At 35.8% G+C, this 21,011-nt stretch overlaps 1 protein-coding gene across 4 annotated transcripts in view; it reads right to left on the bottom strand.

Moving 5' to 3' along the window:
* The window catches only part of ERCC8 (ERCC excision repair 8, CSA ubiquitin ligase complex subunit), a 64,968-nt gene that overhangs the window by 23,354 nt on the left and 20,603 nt on the right, over positions 1–21,011 (bottom strand). For 2 of the 4 annotated variants that reach the window (XM_023625634.2, XM_023625636.2), the window contains exons 3-8: positions 20,842–20,943; positions 16,414–16,537; positions 6,822–6,903; positions 5,410–5,478; positions 4,183–4,249; positions 813–913 (exon numbers count right to left, since the gene is read on the bottom strand). In XM_023625634.2, coding sequence (XP_023481402.1) covers positions 813–913; positions 4,183–4,249; positions 5,410–5,478; positions 6,822–6,903; positions 16,414–16,537; positions 20,842–20,943 — 545 coding nt within the window. Of the gene's footprint in view, positions 1–812; positions 914–4,182; positions 4,250–5,409; positions 5,479–6,821; positions 6,904–7,167; positions 7,605–16,413; positions 16,538–20,841; positions 20,944–21,011 lie in introns of all 4 variants that reach the window. The other 2 variants (XM_070246240.1, XM_070246241.1) reach the window with 2 other exon arrangements.

The raw sequence follows: 21,011 nt of genomic DNA, 5'->3' as shown, positions 1-21,011 counted from the left end.
AACCAAAGGAAAAAAATCCTGCCAAATATAATTTTTCCTCAGAGAGTAAGCTGTGCTATCAAACTCAATTAAATGCATAGCCTAACAGTAAAATTTTAAAGACTTCTCAAACTTCTTATATACTCTTTCCATTTTTAATCTAAAAAGCATTCCATAGACTATTAAAAATCAATAATACTAGTACTTCCTGCTTAAAACACTTTGACAGGGGGAGAATAACTGTTCCAGTCTCAATCAAAATTTATATTACTTTCAAAATGAACAAGTTTGAGAAAGCATAATTCTTAATAGCCAGATTAATTTAATCTAAAAGATTAAAACAATAATAGGTTTCATATAGTTCATCCTAATATATTTCTAGTCCAGAATTAATTCTGAATCAGAATTTAACCTACACAGAAATTAAATTCTATTGTAAAAATGCAACTGAATACTTTTGTCACCTGGATTGCAGCTGACTCACATTTAACGCAACTTGAAAGTTTTATTCTGTCACAATAGCCACAAAATGCTACTATTCCTTTAATGTACTGTAACCTCCTACGTGGCACTGAATTTCTATTAGTTGGCGTCATTGGAGGGAAAAAAGAGGTAGGTTAATCCAGAAAAGTTTCTACATTTGAAAATCCAGGGGCAGAGTGAAATGCCACACTAATCTGTATCTTGAAGAAAGATGCCTATAGTTTACATAAATTTAGAAACTTACTGCAAATGCTTTTTTTAATCATAAAAATTGCAACTTAATATACATTTATTTGCTTTCAATTCAAAATTTTCAATATAAAAGTACTATCATTGTCATATTTCATTACCTGATTCAACAGCTTGTGACTTTTTCCCGTTATGCTGATCAAGAGTAATCAAACATCCTGATGCTCTCCTCACATCCCATAATTTTACTCTACTGTCAGCACTAAGAAGAAATAAATGTTACATTGACATATATAGCTGAACAATGACTGTACTCTTCACCCACCTTTCCAGTAGTATGGCACACGGAGATCCTAGTATATTTGCACAAATGTATTTGTATATTTGAGTTGCACTTTGGTCTTTTCAGCAAATATTCAATAGTAGCACAAAAAAGTGAAAAAATAGCAAAAAAAAAAAAAAAAAGTAAGCTTTTTTAGATTACAAGGGCAGAATTCTGCTTTTTATGTTGTTTTTAATGCCATGAGCATCTTTCTCCCCAAGGATTAGAGAGGCTTGGAGCTTGTTCCTTAGCAAGTTTGTTACTCCATCCTTTCTCTTGTTTATTATTCAACTATTGTCTAGACAATCAAGCAGTTAATTAATTTCATTTTGTTTAATAATCCAGTTGGCAAGAATCTGGTGTTTTTTTTCTTTTTATATGACAAAAATTGAGAACAGGGTGAATAATAAGGACAATATATTTTATTCGGTTTCTTGTACTCAAATCAATCTTTTTTTTTTTTTAAGATTTTTTTTTTTTTCCTTTTTCTCCCCAAAGTCCCCCGGTACATAGTTGTGTATTTTTAGTTGTGGGTCCTTCTAGTTGTGGCATGTGGGATGCTGCCTCAGCATGGCCTCATGAGCAGTGCCATGTCCGCACCCAGGATCCGAACCAGTGAAACCCTGGGCTGCAAAGAAGCAGAGCGCAAGAACTTAACCACTCGGCACGGGACCGGCCCCATCGAATCAATCTTTGCCAAATACATGAGAACTAAATTTAATGTCTCCTAGAAATTAGATACTCACTTTCATTTTATTTCAAGTAAGTGAAAACAAGACAGGAAAATCATGATCATATATCAATTTCAGTTTCTAAACTATTCCTAAAGAAAACAGAAATCAGTTCAACTGAGGCTATCACATCCTCACAAAGACCCCAGCAACAGTGTAGCCCACTGGGTGTATCCAGCCCATTTTAATTAGAAAGAGCATTACTTTGCATTTTATAAGCCTATTTGTCATCTACCTACCTACCTACCTACCGACCGACCTATAGGGTTTATCTCTTCCTATAACCTACCTACCTATAGAGTTTCTCCCTTCCTATAACCTACCTACCTACCTACCTAGGGGGTTTATCTCTTCCTATAACCTTGAGTCTTTTCACAGATTACCATCAAACCTAGCCAACTTACAGAATAGTCAGCAAAGAGCTAGCATTTCCCATTCTCAGGTTGGTTTTCTTTCTTTCCAGCTGGGGAAAACGTCTGCAAAGGGATAAGTCTGAGGACTTAAGTCTCTTCTGAAACAGATTAGATTCAGACATATCTGATTCCTAAGATTAATTACTAGGTCCATTCTGGTACTGATTCTAATTCCTGGGATACTCTGAGAATTAAAAGCCTCTTAGCTTCCTTCTGATTTGAGGAAAAACCAAGTTAGGCATGAACAATGTAAATCCACTCTAGCATGGACCCACAACCAGCATCTAACACTTCAGCTTCACACCTCTTTAGCCAGTTTTCTTCCGGCTACATTCCAGACCTTGTTTTATTCAGAAACCATAAATTTCAATGTCACATTCTGCAAACAATTAACAGAAGCTTCTTTTGGGACTAAACAGTGAGAAAGGGAGGGATGGCAGCTTTACAAAAGCCCAGACACCTATCTTTACAAAGCCAATATGAATAGCTTTTGTTTTAATAATTCTTCCACCAAAAGTTTTACTAAAATGTCTATATCAAAATCTTTGACTACTGCTTCTTATCCCTTCAGTTTTTAAATTTTCTTACTCTGACACTACTACCTTATTGCGTTCTTGATCTCTCCAAGCTTTTTGTGATTTTATTTCCACCTTATACCCACGACTTCAACAATTTTCAGACAACTGTTAAGTCTGTGTCATTTAATGTTTTGATTTCTGTGGCTTAGTACAGCTGTGGTCTACATCGTCAGCTGAACACACAACACTGACCAGCAGTCCTATGTGCCTCTAATCAGCTCCCATCCCCATTCATTAAAACTGTTACTCCAAATCTTTACTACCTTCCCTCAAAATTCCATCCCCTGGGGCCGGCCCCAAGGCCAAGTGGTTCAGTTCTTGCGCTCCGCTTTGTCGGCCCGAGGTTTTACCAGTTGGGATCCTGGGCGTGGATATGGCACTGCTCATCAGGCCATGCTGAGGCAGCATCCCACATGCCATGACAAGAAGGACCCACAACTAAAATATACAACTATGTGCTGGGGGGATTTGGGGAGAAAAAGCAGGAAAAAAAAAAAAAGAAGACTGGCAACAGTTGTTAGCTCAGGTGCCAATCTTTAAATAAACAAAGAAAAATTGCATCCCCATTCCAGTATTTTCAATAAATGACATCAAGTTATACTTGACATGCCACAAATTTAATTGTATTCACATCTACCTTTTCCTCCTTCCATTTAGTCTCATGATGCCCTTCACGTGTCAAATCAATCGTCCCCCTTCTATCTGGAGCCTTGATACTACCATTTCCTGTTTATTCAAGGTCCTGATGCACCAATTATTCCCTCCATTTCTCATCTTCACTAATTTCTCCCTACTGGTACTTCCTCCTCAGCATTTAAATATGCAAGTCTCTTCCCTTCAGCCAACAAAACTCCCCAAATCCCTTGATGCCCCCAGAGTTAAGTGCTCTTGCTCTTTTCCCATATTATACCTACTAGAGATGTACATCTATTATAACATTTTTCAGGATGTCCTGTAATCGCTGATTTTTCTGACTATATCCCTCATTAGACTGTTAGCTTCTTGAAGGAACTATGCCTTCGTTACCTCTGTGTCCCTGGCACAATGCTTGGCACACAGTAGGCAGTTATTAAACATTAGTAAATCGAATCAATAAATGGATGGATAGATGTGTTGAATCAGATTCAAAATAATTCCGGATTAAAGAAAAGGAATAAAAATGCTACTATTTTTAAATTAACAGAGTGCTATACTTTTGTATGAAAAATTGATAAAACATCGTTGTTTTACTGTAGTACATACTAGATTTACATTGCTACATAGATTCTCCTGTTTTCTCTAAGGTGAGCACCTTCAAGATGGATAGTCAGGATTAGGATTATGATATAAAGGAAGATTTCTTTTGGTGATATGAATTAAAATCTGTAACAACTATTTTATTTTTAAGGGCCTAATTAATAACTAAATATGCATCTTTCACAAATGTAGTCTTTTCAAAATGCTGATCATTAATTATTAACTTCAGAATCAAATAATTTGCATTTTACCTTGCAGTTGCCAAGATATATTCATAACGTGGTGACCAGGAAACTGCCAATATTTCTTGTCTGTGACCTGCAAATACGAAAAGTCTTACAAAATATTTGAAAAATCACGAGATACAGTGCAATTAATTTTGTCTGACTCTGAAGAAAGTGAAGACTAAATATTAAAAATAAATTGATATGATCATTTTTTCACATTTATAATAATCTGTGTTTAAATATTAATGTGAAGTCTATGGAGCATTTCTCACACATGATATTTTATTATAAAAGGCCTGGTTTTGCTTTGGAAAGAACAGTCAAGGCAAGAGAGTCTTTCTTTTTAAATACAGCTGTTAGCCTAGTGGGTCAATCCATCAAGTGATATAGCTCAAGCTCACTTCTCTCTACGACAAAAAGCCACTGCAACAAACCATATAAGATAAACATTCTGAAGAATAAAAGTTTTCTACCTTTTCAGAAGGTTATAAAGAAAAAAATATTTTAATTCATGATTGTAAAAAAGAATTTGTACAATTGTTTTTTTCTATAAAGGACAGATGATAAGCTTATAGGATGTGATCTTAGCATTTTAATTCACTTCTACCTAACTGAATTATTCAAATCATATTTTCATCTACCTAGCTTACATTAACAGAAACTCATGATAATGTAAAACAAACACTATGCATCTCACCAAGTTTTCTTGATATATTACGTGTTTCTCAGAGATGATTAAAAATGTATATTTCTCAATGACATCTCATCTTTCCATTGTTTAGAATTAATGATCTAATACTGATAAAAAAGTAGCAAAAATAATATACCTTTACCAAACAATATACCTTCAATATCTTTTTTCTAAAATGTTTTTACTGAGAGAAAAAGCACCTAAATATTAAGAATGTTTACTCAGCCAGAACAATATTAAACAATGCTCATGAACTAAATGTACTGATCTAAGCTTTGTAAGTAGTTTATTTTTTTAAAATGGAGAAATAACACAAGGCTTGGAGTTAGAGCTTCCATATCCTTTGAGCTTCTCCCATGGCCATTGTTCATATAAATGTCTCCTCAATAGTTCAGTTTTATAAGAATAATGCACAGAAGGATCTTTATTTCCCTGTTGACTTTTAACAACTAGCACAAAATACATTGGTCATGTCACTTACAAAGAATACATTGTTAGCAATGTTTCTTTTTATTGAATGGTTTACTCAAAGTAGTTGTTGTTTCAAATAAAAAAAATACCCTGTAGAATGTGAGAACAGGATCCAGACTTTAAGTCACAAAGTTGTACTTTGGGCCCTCTAGTACCAACTGTAAAAACAAAAACAAAAATTGTTTGAGATAATTTTATTATAAATCATCATCAAAAGGAAACAAGAAACTATCATCATGAATCATGACATTTTCCCACTGTATCCATGAAGAAATATAAAAAAGTATGCTAAAAATACACTTCAAATCATTTTTATTGTTTATAATTAAAAAAATTACTTTAATTGTAGTTACACTTTAGTACTAAGAGAACTCTATTATTCCATTATTTTTTAACCTTTAATTTTGAAATAATTACAGATTCACAGGAAGATGCAGATAGGAGAGAGAGGCCCTGTGTACCCTTCACCCAGGTTGTCCCAATGGTTATATGTTAAGTAACTACAGTACAATATCAAAACCAGGAAATTTGTATTGGTACATGTGTGTGTAAAATTCTATATTTTATCACATCAAATCATTTTATTTAATAGCTTAGTTCTTCCATCTTAATGATATACTTCAAATCACTAGTAATATATCCACAGAACTCTGGACACAGACTGAGTGGACTTCAAAGACAAGTTAGTGCCCCACTCTTCTTTACAGATGGAGTAGTTGACAGATATCTGGAGGTGAAGAGATTCATGCAGTGCCACAGAAATAACAGAATCACAGCAACCTGATCCCTTATACCAGAAAAACATTTTTTCTTCTTTACACATGAAAATTGTTGTTGCAGGTACTTTCACAAAAATGGATGTTTAATTTGAATCACACAATCGTAGAGAAAAGGAAATCATTTCCTTGTTTTATTATGACCAGTTGAAAAAGTTGCCAAAATTTTTTTTTGTAAAAGGTTTGAAACTTTGGTGGTTTAAAAGTAACTCTTTAGGGAGGGGCTGGCCCAATGGCATAGTGGTTAAGTTCGCTTGCTCCATTTTGGTGGCCTGGGGTTTGCAGGTTCAGATCCCAGGTGTGGACCAAGCACTGCTCGTCAAGCCATGCTGTGGCAGCATCCCATATAAAACAGAGGATGAGTGGCAGAGGTGTTAGCTCAGGAACAATCTTCCTCAAGGTAAAAAAAAGAGGAAGACTGGCAACAGATGTTAGTTCAGGGCGAACCTTCCTCACCAAATAAATAAATAAATAAAAGTAACTCTTTAGGGAACAGCAATGTGCTTTCTTCATCTTTGAATCCTGGCCACTAGCACAGTACCTGACTTGCACAATATCTGTTAAATTAAATATAAATAGCAGCATACACTTAATTTTTGTGTTTTTTTTTTTTTTAAAGAATTGTGATCTTCATCTCGGTTAAACTGTTTATATGAAAACTAACTAGATATTAAAAGGGAGAAAGTTTTCAATATGTTAAAAAACAAAAGAATACATGTACAAACCTGCTACCAAACAGTGCTTGGTGGCGACTGGAGACATATGATGACTATAAACTGTTTCTTCAAAATTAAATACGTCTGCAGTCTGATAATTAAGACATTTTAAAAGTGTAAGTTCTAATTACAATCACAAAAGCCACAAACTTTCTATTTACTTATTTTCACATTGCAATTTTTAAATAGACTGCTGGCAATTTATTTGACTTAAACTGGAATGTAATGCTCTCAAAAACCTGATAATTTTAAATCTTATGTTATTTACAATACTCTTCTCCCTTTTGTGAGAAAAACACTAGAGAAAATCTCTAGTAAATCCTAGAGACTAAGACAAGACAACCACCTGGCTCACCATCTTCCTCTCCACTCCATTCTGGGGGACTTCAGCATCTACACAGATGATCTAGCCAGTCTTCTGCCTCTCGCTTCCATACAGCCCCAGCACCCATACCCAGGACACTCTCATCACCTAGAATTGCTCCCTCTTTGAGATCATACATTTCAGTTATATATGACCACAATCTTCTATCATTTTCAGCTCTTTTTTTCCCAACTACTTGCAAGACATCCAAATAAAGCCCAGAACTCCTATCAGTTCCTCCAGTCTTCACTTCTTTTCCTTCTTCAGTTTGGATTCCAAGGTCCAATACTTCAACTGCCAGTATCTTCAACTCCTTTGTTGTTAATCCTTGCACTTTTGTCAAGACCTCAACCCCAGATGTCCCCAAATGTCTGCTTTCTCTTCACCTATATCCAGGTTGATCAACACCAGAAGTCAGCAGACTTTTTCTGTAAAGGGTCAGATTGTAAATATTTTAGGCTTTGAGAACCAACTACTAATTTCTGCCACTGTAGCATCAAAGCAGCCATAGACAACAAATGAGCCTGTCTGTGTTCCAGTAACACTTTATTTACAAAAAGACGTCATGAGCCCAAGCTTGGCCTATGGGCGGCAGTAAGCTGACTGCTACTCCACCCAGGTGAAGAAAATCTTATAATAAGGCAAATTGATATCACTATAAAAGATCATTCACCTCTGCTGGGCTTTCGGTATTGGCTGCCAGTCCTATTAAATTTCACTAGTACTCTCTGCGGTATTCGAAGCTATTTCATACCTTCTCCACTCTCCACAAATAATGCCACTCGGTCACAACAGGCGATCTTATCTTTTATTCAAAGAGAAAATGGGAGGCATTCGATGAGAATTCTCTCAATGCCTGATCAACAGACCTGCAAACACATTTGCTTCCATTTATCCTTTTTCCTTCTTCACTCCTGTTATCGTGGAAAAATGATCCTTCCTCATACGTAAAGTTAATCCCTCTCGCTGTGTTCAGATCTTCTTCAGCACTGTGAGAAACCTCATCCTATACATTCACACCTCTCTCCAGGGCATGTATAACCTCTCCCTCCCTACTGACTCATTCCCATCAGCACTAAAAAATGTTCAAGTCTCTTTCATCTTCACAGCAACCCCCTCCCCAAGACAAAGAAACAAAAACCTTTTCATCCTATATTCCTCCTAATTAATCTTCTTTCTTCCTCTTTAAATCCAAATTTTGGCCGTCTCTAATTTCTTATCTCCCATGTTTTTCAACTTACTGCAATCTTCTTTTTATCTCCACTACTGCCATTCACACTCTATCACTGATAACTTCCTGTCACCAAAAGCAGTCATTATCTTACCTAACCTGTCAGTAACATTCAACATAGCTGACTCCTCCAACTTGCTTAAAACAATCTCTTCCACTGGCTTCCATTATATCACATACTCCTGATTTTCTTCTTATTCTCTATAGCTACTCCTCTTCGTTGTCTTTTGTAGGCTTTATTTTCCTTTTTCTGTCCTATCAATCTTGGTCTTCCTCAGGGTTTTGTTCTTTGTACTCTTCTCTTCAACTGCCACCTATATTCAAGTGACTCACAAATCTGTATTTTCAGTGTAGACCACACTCCTGAATTTCAGATACGTACAGCTCAATTCCTGGATTATTTCTATTTGGATTTCTTGCAAATCCTTCAAACTTAACAAATCTAAAATTGAACTCAACACCCTCTTATCCTTTCCCTTTCTTAGTAATTAACAATATAATTTGTCCAGGCTAGAGAACCTGGGAGTCATTCTTGATTTTTTTTTTAAATAATTGCTTTATTGAGCTGTAAGTGACTTACCATACAATTCACCCATTTAAAGTGTGCACTTCAATGATTTTTAGTATATTCAGAGTTATACAATCATCACCAAAATCAGTTTTAGCACATTTTCCTCACCCCAAAAAGAAACCCCATACCCATTAGCAGTCACTTCCCATTTCTCCCTACCCTCCACCCTAGGAAGCCACTAATCTAACTTATCTAACTTCTGTCTCTATAGATTTGCCTATTTTTGACATTTCACTTAGATAGAATTACACAACATGTGGTCTTTTGTAGTCTTTCACTTAGCAAAATTTTTTCTTTTTTTTCATTTCATTTAGCATAATGTTTTCAAAGTTCATCCATGTTGCAGCATGTATCAGTAATATATTTCTTTTTATTACTGAATAATCTTCCATTTTATGGTTCTACCACATTTCATTTATCCATTCATCTGTTGATGGATATTTCATTCACTTTTTGGCTATTATGAATAACGCCACTATGAACATTTGTGTGCAAGTTTTGTGTGGACTTATGTTTTCACCTCTCTTTGGGTATATATGCAGGAGTGGAATTGCTGGGTCATATAGTAACTCCATGTTCAACCTTTTGAGAAACTGTTTTCCAAAGCAGCTGCACCACTTTACATTCCCACCAACAAAGTATGAGGGTTCCAATTTATCCACATCCTACTCGATACTTGTTATTGTTTGTCTTCATGATTACAGCCATCCTTCATACCTAAAGCATGAAGTGGTATCTCACTGCCGTTTTGATTTGTATTTCCCTGATGGCCATTCTTGTTTTCACTCTTCCTGACAGCTAATCAACTTGCAACTCCTGTCAATTCTCTCTCATAGGTAACCTCTCATATCTGTTTATCCCATTGTCATTACTGTCGTCAGGCCACTCACTACTCTTGCCTGGATTACTGCAATCTCCTATCTGGTCTGTTTGACTTTCCTCTTGCCACCTTCTAACCTATGTGTAACATAGCCAGACTCTTTCCTCTAAAATGCCAATTTCATGTTTTCATTTTTTGCCATTGCTTGGACTCTTCAATAGCTTTTCCTCCTAGGAAAAAATTCAACCTACTTAACAAAATTTACAAGGCCCCTCATGATGGAGACTCTGCTTACCTTTCTGACTTTATCTCTCGCCACGGTCCTTTAGTACTCTAGCCATACCGAGCATCTTTCAGTTTTTAAAATGCCATGTTCACTGGTACCCCAAGAGTTTTCAAATGCTGTTCCCTCTGACTAGAACTGTCTTCCTCCTTCTCTGGACTTGGCCAACTTCTACTCAACATCCTTCATCTCAGCCAAGAGGACCTGCTCCGGAAAGCCTTCCCTGAATTCCCCCATAGGTTAGGCGCCCCTGCTAAACTACTGTACACTTTCATGGTTACAGTCCCTTTCAGAAATTTACTGTTATTTCTTGTCTAATCATTTGTTTTCCTTGCTAAACTTGAAGCTCCTTGCCATAGGGCTCCTTGCAAAAGAGCAATGTCTATTTTGCTCACCATTGAATCGCCAGTTCCAACAGTAACAGACATTTAATAAATACCTGTTGAATATATTCAAGAGTCTTATTCATTTCTAAAGAACATGGCCTGGATACTGACATCAGCATTTTCTCAATTATGTTTCATTATGCAAAATTTTAAGAAAACTCAAAATGAGAAAGAAGTTGCACTTTACCTTAAAGTTTAATAGAGAAGACTCTAGAGAAGACAGTCCTCTAAGCCATATCATATACTATAAAAACATGCTTATGGAAAACTTAGATGAAGAAAAGGTATGACAGGTATATAATATGCACATTGATAGGAAAATTAGTGATGAGGGTAGAGGATGGGCAGCGGGACAATATGATCCCGTTCTTACTTTCCTGTGAACCTAGGAGATGCACAATAAATTATTTCTTATGGAATACTTTTTAAGTTCTTATCAATAAAATTCTTTGTCTATTTCAGACAGAATTGTGAACTCATGGAATACTGTTTTGAGTTAGCAAAATATTTATGTTCTAAAAAAATTTTAATTCAAGATGTCTTAGAGTTTTAAAAGAGGTCAATGTTAAGGAAAGAAAATACAAATGTATGGCTTATTAATTTTTAAACCACACTTTCAACTGAAGTGTAACAAACATACAGAAAAACATACACAAGTATACAGTTCAATGAATTTTCACAAAGTGAATTTTCACAAAGTAACCACTACCTGTATTATAAAGTAGAACATTACAAACATTACATTACAAACACCCCAGAAGGCCCCCTAGAACCCCCTTTCAACCTTCACCAAGAAAGATAACCACCATACAGACCTCTATCACCATAGGTTAGTTTTGTCTATTTTTGAAGCTCTTATAAAGGGAATTATATATTAGGCATTCTTCTCTATCTGGTTATTTTGTCTAATATTATGTAACATTCATCCATTTTGTTGATATAGAAGTGTTCCCTTGTCACTGCTGGATAGTATTCCAATGTCTAATTTGCCAAATTCCACATGACTGTTAATGGACATTTGGGTTGTAGTTTTTGGTTAACAGTGCTGCTATGAACATTCTTACAAATGTCCTTTGGTGCACATATGTATGCATTTATATTCTCAAAAGTGCATCTGCTGGATCACAGGGTAAGGACATATTTGGCTTCAGTTGAAACCAAATATCTGTACCAATTTGTAATCTCATAGCAATATATGTACTTGTTACTGGTAGCATCAGCCTCTTCAATTTTAGTCATTCTGGAGGGTATAGAGAAATATTTCATTGTGAATTTAATTAACATATCCAGGTGCTCAATTAATAAAGCTGAACACTTTTATTTATTGGCTATTTGGATATCCTCTTTTTTGAAGTGCCTATTCAAGTGTTTTGCCTATTTTTCCGTGGGGCTTTCAGTCTTCTAAATTTTTGTTGACTATTTATATAATCTGGATATAAATCCTTTTCCAGGTATATGCATATGTCAGATACATCACCTCCTACTCCATGGCTTACCTTTTCACTCTTTTAATGGTGTTATTTGATGAATAGAGGTTCCTAATTTTAATGTAATTCAATTTATCAATCTTTCTCTTTGTGGTTTGTATTTTTTTGTGTATTTACCTATCTTGAGCCATGAAAACATCTTCCTGTTTTCTTCTATAACTGCGATTATTTTCTTTCACATTTACAACTGTAATCCACCTGAAATTGACTTTTGTGTCTGAGGTGAGGTAAGGGTCAAGATTAGTTTTTTTTATATGGATACCTAGTTAATCCAACATCATTCATGGAAAAAGCCATCCTTTCCACAATGCACTGCGTGTTGTTTGTCACAAATCAAATGATTGTACATGCATGGGTGTGTGTTGATTCTCTATCTTCTTCCACTGTTTTTTTCAATACTTGTACTAATATCACATTGCCTTAATTAGTGTAATTAATTTATTTTAAGTCTTGATATCAGGTAATAAAGTACTCAAATTTCATTCTTCTTCAAGAGTGCTGTATCCGTCTGTGTTTCCGTATACACGTTAGAATTAGCTAGTCAATTTCCATAAAAGAATCCTGCAAAGATTCTGATTAGAAATGCATTGACTCTGTAGATCATTTTGGGTAAAACTGGTATCTTTATAGTACTGAGCCTTCTAATTCTTGAACATGGTATATTCTACCATTTATTTAGGTCTTAATTTCTCTCAATAATATTCTATAGTTTTCTGTACAGTGTCGAGTGGTCTTGTACACTTTTCAATTTATTATTGGGTACATAATAATTTTTGATGCAACTGCAAACGATATTACTTTTGAAATTCCATAACTCTTTGTGCCTGGAATTCAGAAACACAACTGACCTTGTATCCAGCAACTTTGCTAAATTTACTTATATTAATTCTAACAGCTTGGCTATAGATTCTTTTGGATCTTCTATGTTCACAATCATGTCATCTGTGATGACAGTTTGAATCCCTTTTATTTCTTTTGTTTGCATTATGCACTGGCTAGGACTTCCAGTTTAATGTTGAACAGTGGGAATAATAGAGATAACTCAAAGGGAAAGCTTTCAATATTTTACCACCAAATATATTTGTTTTTAAGTGTGTTTTTTTTAACAGAAACTCTTTACCAAATTAAGGAATTTCCCTTCTATTCCTAATATGCTAAGAATTTTTTAAAAATCATGAATGGGTATTAACGTTTATTAAAAAGTGTGATTTTTTTCCAACAAACTGGGTATAGAGGGAATCTACCTCAACATAATAAAGGCCATTTATACATATGATAAGCCCCACAGCTAACATCATACTCAACAATGAAAAGCTGAAGATTTTCCTTTAAGACCAGGAATAAGACAAAGCTGCCCATTCTCACCACTTTATTTAACAAAGTACTGGAAGCCCTAGCCAGAGGCAAAAAAAAGAAACAAAAGGCACAGGCATTGGAAAGGGAAGAATTATAATTGCCTCTATATGCAGATGATATGATATTATATATAGAAAGCCCTAAAGACTCCACCAAAAAACTGTTAGAACTAATAAATGAATTCAGTAAAGTTGTAGGACACAATACCAATATACAATATACACTAATAACAAACTATCAGAAACAGAAATTAAGAAAACAATCCAATTCAAAATTGCATCAAAAAGAATAAAATACCTAGGAATAAATTTAACCAAGGAGGTGAAAGATCTGTACACTGAAAACCATAAGACATTGGTAAAAGAAATTGAAGAAAACATAAAGAAATGGAAAGACAGTCCCTGCTCACGGAGTGGATGAATTAACATTGTTAAAAATGTCCATACTACCCAAAGCAATCTACAGATTCAACGAAATCTCTATCAAAATTCCAATGGTATTTTTTACAGAAAGAGAGAGAAAAAAATCCTAAAATTTGTATAAAACCAGAAAAGACCCCAAATAGCCAAAGCAATCTTGAGAAAGAAGAAAAAAGCTGGAGGTATCACACTTTCTTAGTTCAAACTCTATTTACAAAGCTATAGTAATCAAAACAGTCTGGAGTTGGCATAAAAACAGACACACAGATCAACGGAACAGGATAGAGAACCCAGAAATAAATCCAGGCATCTATGGTCAATTAATTTATAACAAAGGAGCCAAGAATATACAGTGGGGAAAGGAGAGTCTCTTCTTTAAAGGGTATTGGGAAAACCGGACAGCCACATGCAAAGGAATGAAACTGGACCACTATCTTACACCATACACAAAAATCAACTCAAAATGGATCAAAGACTTGAATGTAAGACCTGAAACTATAAAACTCCTACAAGAAAACATAGGTGGTAAGCACCTTGACATCGGTCTTGGAGATGATTTTTTGGATTTGACATCAAAAGCAAAACTGAACAAGGAGGACTACATCAACCTAAAAAGCTTCTGGAGAGCAAAGGAAGCCATCAAAAAATAAAAATGCAACCTGCAGAATGGGAGAAAATATTTGCATATCATATATGTGATAAGGGGTTAATATCCAAAACGATAAAAACACATACACCTTAATAGCAAAAAACCCAAACAATCCAATTTAAAAACAGGCAGAGGAACTGAATAGCCATTTTTCCAAAGAAGACATACAAATGGCCACAGGTACGTGAAAAGGTGCTCAACATCACTCCCACTACTCATCAAGGAAATGAAAATCAAAAGCACAATGAGATATTATCACCTCCCATCTGTTAAAATAGGTCTCATCAAAAAGACAAGAGATAACAAGTGTTGGTGAGGATGTGGAGAAAAGGGAACCCTTGTGCATGGTTTGGTGGGAACATAAATTGGTACAGCCACTATGGAAAACAGTATGGAGGTTCTTCAAAAAATTAAAAATAGAACTACCATATGATACAGGAACCCCACTTCCGGGTATATCTCCAAAAGAAACAAAATCACTATCTTGAGCTATCTGCACCCTCATGTTCATTGCACCATCGTTTACAAGTGCCAAGTCATGTAAACAACCTAAATATCCATGAATGAATGAAGAGATAAAGAAGATGTGGTATACATATATAATATCATTCAGCCACAGAAAGAAGGAAATCCTGTCATTTGTGACAATGGATGGACCTTGAGGGCATTATGCTAAGTGAAGTAAGTCAGACAAGCGAAAGACAAGTACTGTATAATATCTCTTACATGTGAAATCTAAAAAAGTCAAACTCTCTTTTTTTTTTTTTTTTTAAGGAAGATTAGCCCTGAGCTAACTACTGCCAGTCCTCCTCTTTTTGCTGAGGAAGCCTGGCCCTGAGCTAACATCCGTGCCCATCTTCCTCTAAAAAGTTGAACTCTTAGAAACAAAGAATAAAGTGATTATTACCAGAGACTGGAGGATGGGGGAAATGGGGAGATGTTGGTCAAAGGGTACAAACTTTCAGTTCTAAGACGAATGAGAAGGGAAAAGTTGCACAGGGAAAGGGACTTGAGGCAGGGAAAACAATACAATCAAGACATGATCAGAACGCAAAAGGAGATCAATGTACTGGCAGCAGATCATTTATATTGAAAAGAGGTAGGAGCTAAGGTTGAGAGAGCAGAGCGTGAGGTCATGGAGAACTTAGAATGCCAGGCTGAATTTGGACAACAGGAGTCACTAGTGGGTTTGGGTAAAGACATGATGAAGCTGCTTTACAGTAAGATTAATTCTAGGGTAGAACTTACCATGGAAAATATGGAAAGGAAAGTAATAGGGGGAAAGCAGTCAGGAGTTTTAGTAGTAGTCTAGATGCAGAGCAATGGTGAGGGAAATAGAAAAGAGAAACATGAGAGAGTTTGAAGGAAGAATTGCTAAGATTTGAGGACTAAATGGATGTGAGGAGTGATCATGTTTGGTCTGGAACATGTTATACTTCAGGAGATGAAACTACATTCAGGTAAGAGAGGTTCTGTGGACAGGTAGAGAAACATGAGATTAGAGCTCAGGGAAAAGATAAGTACTAGAAATATAAATTTGACCAAATCTCATAAAAACTAGCATCTTCTGTCTACCTTTACTAAGGTATAATATTAATAACTTTCTTTTCCTTTATGTTTTTAGGTCAATAGGAGATAAATCCAATTTTCTTCCTTAGACCACTTGACCATAGTAGTTTTCAAATAATAAAGATAATAATAATAGCTAATGTTTTGTTGAGCACTTGCTATAGGCTAAGCACTGTTCTAGGTATTTTACATATATTGACCTATCTACAGCCATTCCATAAGGTACAATCATTGCCCCTATTTACAGACGAGGAAACTGAAACACAGAGAGGTTCACACACTTGCCCAATGTCACAGAACTAGTCAGCAGCAGAGCCAAGATATGAACTCAAGCAGTCTAGCTCTCCTTCACCACTATAGTGCTTTCACATCTAACATACATGACATCTTAGCAAACAATCACACTAAACTGATTAAATTCTCCTTTACCCTACAGAGCAATTTGTAAAGGATTTACTGTACTTACTTGTAATGTATTTGTGTCCCAAACTTTCAGAGTTTTATCAAATGAGCTTGATGTGAACATGCCAGTGTCATGAGGATACCACTGTACGGTCTCCACACTATATTTGTGAACATCGGGATGATTTCTACAAAACAATCAAAATTTAGAAAGAACTGACTTTTGGGAGTTTCAAACCTGATAGTATATTAACAAGCTGCAGTCTCAGATAGGATGGTATGAATGGCCAAACCTAGATCACATGCCTGCATCCTAGCTGTCCAGGGAAGCAGAATGTCCAGGCACTTCTAGTTTCAGGTTTCCATATGTGATGTGGAGGCCTGCTTCCTACTAAGGCTCATAGAATGGGAGACTTCTTATTTCTTTACTATAGCCTGGGGGGATCAGCCAGCTACACTGGACCTCTTCATGAAGGGAGCAGTGATGTTTCCTCACTGGAAGAGATACCTATTCTGGTCTTGGATTTGCTTTTCCCAAATATCATTTTATCAGCACTACCATTCTGAGAACTGTTGAATGCCTCACATTCTTCCATGATCTCCCACACAAGATTGCTTCTGATCAAGGAACTTACTCTATGACAAAAGAATGCAACTGGCAGATGCCCATGGGATTCACCACTCTTATGTAACCTATCACCCGCAGAAGCATGATCTGTTGAAGACTCACTAATAATATTAGCTAAAATACACCACCTTGTGAGAGTGATGTACCATCCTGAAGGATGCAGCATATGCTCTGAACTGGTGATCAACACAGTATGTGTGTCAGTTTACTGAATCTTAATTCAAACCAACTGGCTGTTAGGAAACAGTCATGAGACAATGAGGGAAATTTGAACACCAACTGGATATTTCATATCAGGAATTGCTGTGTATGTGGGACAATGGTACTCTGTTTACTCTTATAAAAAGTTTATCCTTTAGAGATACAAACAAGCAATTATGAGTGAAATGATATTTTTTGGGATTTGCTTCAAAATAATCCTCAGAGTGCATGGGTAGGGGTAGAGATGAAACAAGATTGGTTATGACTAATAGGTGTTGAAGCTGAGTGGTGGGTATATAGTTCCTTATACTACTCTCTACTTTTGTATATGTTAGAAATTTTCCATAACAAAATAAACAAAAGTTGACAGAAGACTACCGCAATCCCATGCAGACAGAATCATAGTGAGTTCTGATTCCTTAAGGTGAATGTTTGGATCACAATACAGAGTAAAAGACCTTGAACACTTGTGGCACTACCTGAAGGAATGAGAATATGAAGCAGGAAAGTCTTAAGTGCCAGTTCTGAGCTTGAGACAGCTGCAAAAATACAGGGACTGTAGTGTCTACCCATATTTCCTTTCTTTCTATGTCACGTATATATTTATATATTTTAATTAACTTCTCCTCTCTTTCTTCTTTCTTATTTTATACAGGTTAAGTACGAAACTGACTCCACAGGTTGCATAATCCTAATCAGGTATAACTAGTGCACATTATTTTGAACTGGAGCTAGATGTGGTAATTAAATAGACTTAGGATCATCACACTTTGGGGAAGAGGTTGGTTACATTTTTGATTGTAAACTGGATAGTTGCATTATGTTATTTTGGAATGTTTTTCAAAAAAAGTGAGAGTAAGTATGGGAAAAAAGGTGTATATGGATGTTACAAAGCCAAATGGGTGCATTGTATAGACATGTGCCCTTTTCTTGGCTGACGAGCATCCAAACTCCTCCTATTTGGGAGAAATCCCCTTTGTTTCATTGAAAGGCAGGGCCCTGCTTCTTGTTAGGAAACACAAGGAACTCCAGACGTTCTCCTTCCCTTCCCCTTGGCAGCAAGGGCAAGGACAAGCGTCCTGGGCTTCATCAATCCCACCAGGGGCTCCAAAACTCCAGCTCGTGATGCAAACCCCAGGGACAGTTTGCAATTATTCATGGCTGTGGAGTTGAGAGTCTGTGTTGGTGACATGTAGAAGAACCCAAACTAAATTGTGTGTGTGTGACCTTGACTGTGTTCTCTATTCTAGTTTCTCTTGCTTTCTGCTCACTTTCTTTTTTTTTATTTTTTAAATTTTTATTTTTTTGAGGAAGATTAGCCCTGAGCTGACATCTGCTGCCAATCCTCCTCTTTTTGCTGAGGAAGACTGGCCTTGAGCTAACATCTGTGCCCATCTTCCTCTACTTTATATGTGGGACGCCTGCTACAGCATGGCTTGACAGGCGGTGTGTAGGTCCACACCTGGGATCTGAACCAGTGAACCCCACCGAAGCGGAACGTGTGAACTTAACTGCTGTGCCACCGGGCGGGCCCTCTGCTCATTTTCTACATTTTGATCTCCCGCCTTCCTGCCAGTTATGTGAGATACTAAATTTCCAATAAATTTCTACTTAAGCAGGATTGATTTCTATTTGCTCCTAAGAATCTGATCTATACAGATATTTTCCAGTTTTAAATAAAAAATATCTAATATAGTGATCACAAATAAAAGCTCATTTATATTTTAAATTTTAAAATAGGACTAAATATTATATTATTCTCTTACTATGTATGATCTGGAATTCTCATTCACATTTAATAAGAATTTTGGTACAAGAAAGGAATCTTTTTGGTGCTCATGAACAAAGACATTAAGTGAAGCAAAAATAAATATCAGGAAACAGTCTAAGCCACATTAACTTAATAATTTTTACTGAAATTATTTCTTAAAGTCAGATTATAAAGTCTTCGGATCCAAAAATGCTACTTGAACTCATTTTGAAAAGACGCTCACTATATGCGCATTTGTATTCAAAGTCATGCTTTTAACAACAGCATTTGAATCCCAGAAGAAAGTCATGGTAAAGCAAAAGACTGACACACTAAGCATTTACTTGACTTTACATACCAGAAAAGCAGATCATACTCTCTCATGGAATAACATTATATAGCATGTGGTATATATGAAAATACTATTTTGCTATATAACAAATTAAACAATGTTAAAATATGAGCTACAATAAAAATGAATTAAATTAATTAATATGACTGTCTAGATATAGAATTTAGATACTGTTTTTTTTGGTAGGGGTGGAGAGTATAAAATGGTATAAGCTTCTTAGAAACCAAGTTCCAGAGTATTTGAGGTGGTATCTTGTTTTCTACCAAGTGTCCCTGTAACTACACTGCTTTCCATTTATATAGTGGCTTTACAGTTTTTAACGTGCTTCTTAAAAGATAGCATTTCATTTAAGTCTCACAGAAACCTTACAAGAATAACAGGGCAAGTATAATTATCTCGAAGACAAAATAATCTGAGGTTCGGAGAAATAGTTTCCCAAATCTGTATTTCCAAACTGAAGCACCAGAGCCAAGAAACAATCAGAAATCTTCTCACAAATATTCCATGGATGTATGCACCTATTCTAGTGTTCTGGGAACAGGTTTAATACAGAGTGGCTATTGATATTAATGTTCATGAAATTTTTCCTCTTGAAAGCATTTCCTCAAAACCCATTCTGTTAATGTAAAGGTCTGTTCAATATCAGATGAGTTATAGGTGATGAGAAAGAATTAAGTAACCATTATGAGCAAATCAGAACAAAGTCACAAAACATTCTATTAGGGACTTAAAAGTAATCCTCACAAAACTAGAAAGCCAGTAAAGAAGGGTCGGAAAACTCAAGACCAAGAGAGGTAAGTTAGGCAGTTTTGAGTAGGTAGAGAGGTAAGAGAGGTAAGAGGAGTGAGTGTGAGAGTGTGAGTGTGTGTGTGTGTGTTTGGTGCAGGACTACCAACATATTTATTGCTTCTAGCCATTAATCTTTTTGTTCTATTAACATCAGTTGAAAAATCTAATTTGTGTTTATAATTAGCTGAAAGACTCATAAATGAATCTTCGACTAAGTGGTCCTAAAAACTATAATTAGTTACTGAGGTATGCTATGTAGGTGTAGAACAAAAAGGACATAATCAAAAGTTTTTAAATAAAATCCTTTGGAAATTGATACCAAAGTTGTTTTTGGGAAGTCTCATGTTAAAAACACCTATATCCAGGGGCTGGTCCTGTGGCCAAGTGGTTAAGTTCGCACGCTCCACTTCGGCGGCCCAGGGTTTCGCAGGTTGGGATCCTGGGCGATGACATGACACACCGCTTGTCAGGCTGTGGTGGGACGGCGTCCCACATGCCACAACTAGAAGGCCCCACAGCTAAAATTACACAACTATGTACTGAGGGGCTTTGGGGAGAAAAAGGAAAAATAAAATCTAAAAAAAACCCCAACAAAACAGCTATACCTGAATTTCAGTTACTATTTTCAAGAAAATGTCAAGGGATATCCATGTAAATAGATCATTTGAACAATTTGCTTGAGATATTCATGACTGCTATTTTCATGCTTTGTATTTGATGCAAAAAACACCCAACTGTTTATAAATTTATGAATTACATTTTCAATACACACCTGCCAACGGAACACACTGCTTTACATGTGTAACAAGGTTGTCTGCTGGAGTTCTCAAGATCATAAAGTACAATCACACCATCTGAACCACCTGATAACATACTAATAATAAGAAAGTTCACATTAATTTATCATTTGATGTAGTTCATTTTTGATTACATATTTCTGAA

The sequence above is a fragment of the Equus caballus genome, chromosome 21, assembly GCF_041296265.1.
Source record: "Equus caballus isolate H_3958 breed thoroughbred chromosome 21, TB-T2T, whole genome shotgun sequence".
In the NCBI taxonomy this organism is placed as follows: Eukaryota; Metazoa; Chordata; class Mammalia; order Perissodactyla; family Equidae; genus Equus; species Equus caballus.
This window is presented reverse-complemented; position numbering and strand designations above follow the sequence as displayed.